Source organism: Nicotiana sylvestris, chromosome 4 (genome assembly GCF_000393655.2).
Source record: "Nicotiana sylvestris chromosome 4, ASM39365v2, whole genome shotgun sequence".
NCBI classification, from domain to species: Eukaryota; Viridiplantae; Streptophyta; class Magnoliopsida; order Solanales; family Solanaceae; genus Nicotiana; species Nicotiana sylvestris.
In genome coordinates, this window is record NC_091060.1 from 7,629,392 (window position 1) to 7,634,331 (window position 4,940).

Consider the following 4,940-nt stretch of genomic DNA (forward strand, 5'->3'; position numbering starts at 1 on the left):
AGAGATCAAATCATACCTTTGAAGCTTTTGAGAGGAGGGATCTGCCTGAGAATTTTTGATGAGTGTGAAAGAATGGAAAGACTAAGCTTGACTTCAATGGGGATGGGAGAGACAACTATGTCAATGTGTTGGGGAGTGTGTGTGGGTGAGCAAGCAAATCATGCAGTGTATTTGTGTTCTTGTGAATTTTCTTTTAGAGCTTGATGTGTGTTGGTTTAAGTGAGGTTAGGGTTTTATTTGTTTTGCGTTCAGTATTTTAAGGCATGTAGGTAAGGTTAAGTTTGACTAAAATAAGGAGAAAAAACTTAAAGTGGGTCGAAACACTTACCTGGCGTTATCCAGGTATCGCCAGCATAAGGCTTGGTTCAACCTGGCATTAACCAGGCGTCGCCGGCCTAAGTCCTAGTTGACCCTGGCGTTAGCCAAGCATCGCCAACCTAAGGCCTGGTTGAGCCTGGCTTTATCCTGGCTTCGCCAACCCCAACGCCTGGTGTACTTCAAGTGATGCTTAAACCTTGCTCGACTCGCCCAAACTCACCTGCAAACTTGTTAGTATCTAAAAACAAAAAGTAAAATTCTAACTACACTAAAAATCAACTACGAATTGGGTTGCCTCCTAACGAGCACCTTAGTTAATGTCGTGGCATGACGAATACAATAGTCCAATGGGTTGCCTCCCATGAAGCAACTGATTTGATGTCGCGGCACGACGCAGTAAGCGCATTTAAGGTATGCTCAACATCGGAGGCTCGATCAGATGAGTCACTGGCACTATCTTTGATTCATCCATGCCCACATAATGTTTTAATTTGTGCCCATTGACTCTGAACTTGCGAGAGTCATTTTCCACAGAAATCTCTATAGCACTAGTGGGATGAATTTCAACCACCAAAAATGGCCCTGACCATCTTGACTTTAATTTGCCCGGAAATAACCTCAGTCTTGAATTGTATAGCAATACCGTATCTCCGGGTTTAAAACTCTGCTCAATAATACTTTTATCATGTATCATCTTCATTCTCTCCTTGTATAATCTTGTTCTCTCAAAAGTGCAATATCGAAACTCATCAAGCTCGTGTAACTCCGTGACTCCACTTGTTCCCGCAGCTTCAATATCGAGATTTAACTGCCTCAACGCCCGCAAAGCTTTATGATCCAACTCCACCAGTAAGTGACACGCCTTACCAAACACCAACTTGTATGGAGACATGCCGATTAGAGTTTTGAAAGCGGTTCTATAAGCCCATAGTGCTTCATCTAACTTTCTCTCCCAATCCGTTCTAGTAGCATTCACAGTCTTATTCAACACACTCTTTATCTCTCTGTTCAAAACTTCCACTTGCCCGCTCGTTTGTGGATGATATGGGGTGGCAACCTTGTGGCGTACATCAAACTTCTCTAACAACTTCGCGAAGGCTTGATTACAAAAGTGAGTGCCTCTGTTACTGATTATTGCCTTTGGAATGCCAAACCGGGTGAATATGTTCTTTCTCAAAAAACCAATTACTCCCTTTGCATCATTTGTAGGGAGCGTTGTAGCCTCCACCCATTTAGACACGTAGCCCATAGAGACGAGTTTGTACTTGTTGCCATATGAGCTGATGAAAGGCCCCATGAAATCAATTCCCTATACATCAAACACTTCTACCTCCTGAATTGGGTTCATAGGCATCTCATGTCAGTGGGAAATATTCCCGGTTCGTTGGCATTCATCACAACCCTTTATCCATAAATATGCATCTTTGAACAATGTTGGCCGTAGAAGCCCAACTCCAAGACTCTCGCAGCTGTCCTTATTCCCCCGAAATGCCCACCATACGGTGACGCATGATATGCCTGTAAAATAGAAGACAAGTCTATCTTGGGGATACATATCCGGATCATGTTATCAATACAAATCCTGAACAGATAAGGCTCATCCCAATAATACATGTGACAATCACAAAAGAACTTTTTCTTTTGGACAAAGGAAAGGTCATAAGGAACAATACCGCTCGCCAGTTAGTTTGCAATGTCTGCATACCATGGAGTTTCCTCAAGACTTGTGGCTAATAGTTGTTCATCTTGGAAAGTTTCTAGAATCTATTCTACCTCAACCTTCTTCTCAGCTCCTTCCAGCCTAGACAAGTGATCAGCTACTTGGTTCTCCGTTCCCTTTCGGTCACACATTTCTAAATCAAATTCTTGCAGCTGTAGCACCCATCGAATCAGGCGCGGTTTTGACTCCTTCTTCTCGATTAAGTACCTGAGAGCAGCATGGTCAGTATAAACAATTACATTTGAGCCTATCAGGTATTACTTGGATTTGTCAAACGCGAACACCACTACCAGCATCTCCTTCTCGGTCACAGTGTAATTTAGCTGGGCTCCACTCAGCATTCTACTTCTGTAGTATATTGGATGCATGACTTTATCTTTTTGCTGCCCAATAACTGCTCCCACAACATAGTCACTCGCATCACACATCAACTCAAATGGTTGCTCCCAATCAGGGCCAACTATGATAGGTGTTGTTAACAGTCTCTTCTTCAATTCCTCAAACGCTACCCTGCAGTCATCAGAAACACAAAAGGGTGATCGTTTTCAAGCAATTTACACAAGGGGTTAGTAATTTTGGAAAAATCTTTTATAAATCTCCTATAGAAACCGGCGTGCCCAAGGAAACTTCTGATTGTTTTGACGGAAGTGGGTGGTGGAAGATTTTCTATCACATCAACCTTTGCATGATCTACCTTAATGCCTTTACTCGACACTAGGAGCCCCAAGACTATACCTTCATGTACCATGAAATGGCACATTTCCCAGTTGAGTATCATATTCGTCTCGATACACCACTTCAATACTCTTCTCAAGTTCATTAGGCAATCATTGAATGAGTTCCCCACCACTAAGAAGTAATCCATGAAAACCTCCATTATTTCCTCTACCATATCTGTGAAGATGGCCATCATGCACCTTTGGAATGTGGCAGGTGTATTGCATAGGCCAAACGACATTCTCCAAAAAGCATAGATTCCATAAGGCAGGTGAACGATGTTTTCTCTCTGTCCTTTGGGGCAATAGAGATCTAATTATACCCCGAGTACCCATCCAGAAAGCAGAAGTGGGACCTCCCTGCCAATCTATCCAGTATCTGATCAATGAATGGCAGTGAGAAATGGTCTTTCCAGGTAGCCAAGTTCAACTTCCTGTAATCCATACAGATTCGCCAACCTATGACTGTTCGTGTAGAGATTAATTCGTTCTTCTCATTTTTCACTAGTGCCATACATCCCCTTTTTGGCATATACTGAACTGGGCTGCCCTAGTTGCTATCACAGATGGGGAATATGATTCCTGTATCTAACCTCTTAATCACTTCTTTCTTCACCACTTCTTCATATTGGGGTTCAGCCTTCTTTGATGTTCTCTGGAAGGTTTGTACCCATCTTCCAGTAAAATCTTATGCTTACAAAAGAGCAGGCTGATAGCCTTAATGTCTGCAATGGTCCAACCAATTGCAGTATTGCACTCCGTTAGTACCTACAAAAGCTGTTCTACCTACACATCTAACAAACAAGATGAGATAATAACAGGTAACATTGAGTTAGGTCCTAAGAAGACATACCTAAGATGAAGTGGTTGTTGCTTCAGTTCCAACTTTGGCGGCTCTTCTATCAATGGCTTAGCTGGAGGAGTTTTTCTTTCCTCTAAGTGCAAAGGCTCAAATTTGACCTCCCTTCTCCAAAAACCTTGGCCTTCAAGAGCAAGTACCCACTCTGCCAAGTCTTCTCCATTGACTTCATCTAAGTTCATGAGATAGGCTGCTAGAGGGTCTTTAGTATTCAATGTCTCATCTTCCTCCTCCAAAATTACATCCACGACATCTATTAGAGAGCAATTAGCAAATACACTTGGTCGCCGCATAGATTTCTGCATGTTGAGTGTTATCTCTTCATCATTTAATCTCATTTTGAGCTCTCCAGTTTTACAGTCAATTAGAGCTCTTCCAGTGGCCAAGAATGGTCTTCCCAAAATAATGGGAATTTCCTCTTCAACCCGACAGTCAAGAATGAAAAAATATACTGGGAACACAAACTTCCCAACCTGTATTAATACATCATCAAGAATACCATAGTGCCTCTTCATTGTCCGGTCAGCCAACTGTAGTAACATGGACATGGGTCTAGCTCTTCCAATGCCCAACCTTTTGTAGATAGCCAGGGGCATCAGGTTTATGCTTGCCCCCAAGTCACACAGTGCCTTAGAAAATGCATAGTTCCCTATTGTGCATGGGATTGTGAAACTCCCTGGGTCAGACAGCTTCTCAGCTATAGGTCTCCTCATAGCAGCACTACATGTCTGAGTTAGTGTAACCATGGCCAAGTCTTGAAAGTCGAACTTACGAGACATCAAGTCCTTCATCATTTTTGCATAACCAGGCATTTCCTTTAAGGAGTCAATCAATGGGATATTTACCTGAATTTGCTTCAACATCTCCAAGAATTTCTTGTACTACTCATCTTTCTGATACTTGGCCAATCTTTGTGGGAATGGTGCTGGAAGTTGCTTCTTCCCTGTGATTTGATTTTTTTCTTGTTCAAGCACTGCTTCTACTATTGTTTCCTGTGCTACCTTAGTCTACCTTGCAACCTCTTTTTCTTTGTTGGTGTTCTCTTGTGCATTTTGTACCATCACCTCAGTTAACCCTATGGAATCATCTATCTCAATGGGTATTGGCACCAGTGTTTCAGTATGTCAGCTTTCACGAGCAATTTTTTGCTCCAGATCTAGGTCTCTACCATTTCGTAGACTCACTGCCATAAGTTGGTTCGGACCCTACTCCTTTGGATTAATTTGTGTGTCTGCAGGTAACGTCCCTTGGGGACAATTATTTAAAGCCATCGAAATCTGTCCTAATTGAATCTCAATATTCTTTATCACTGATTCATGTGAGTCTA

General features: G+C 42.3%; 2 protein-coding genes across 2 annotated transcripts; both read right to left on the bottom strand.

Annotated features, from left to right (window-relative positions):
* Positions 1–724: 724 nt before the first annotated feature.
* On the bottom strand, positions 725–1,615 carry LOC138889218 (uncharacterized). Its single transcript, XM_070172491.1, has one exon. It carries the CDS (start codon positions 1,613–1,615, stop codon positions 725–727), a length of 891 nt encoding a protein of 296 aa, XP_070028592.1.
* Positions 1,616–2,082: 467 nt separating this feature from the next.
* On the bottom strand, positions 2,083–4,476 carry LOC138889219 (uncharacterized). The gene is made up of 5 exons (XM_070172492.1): positions 3,608–4,476; positions 3,348–3,428; positions 3,087–3,188; positions 2,300–2,548; positions 2,083–2,245 (listed from the first exon to the last, which is right to left on the bottom strand). The coding sequence occupies exons 1-5, from the start codon at positions 4,474–4,476 to the stop codon at positions 2,083–2,085; spliced, it is 1,464 nt and encodes a 487-aa protein (XP_070028593.1).
* Between the last annotated feature and the right edge of the window lie 464 nt (positions 4,477–4,940).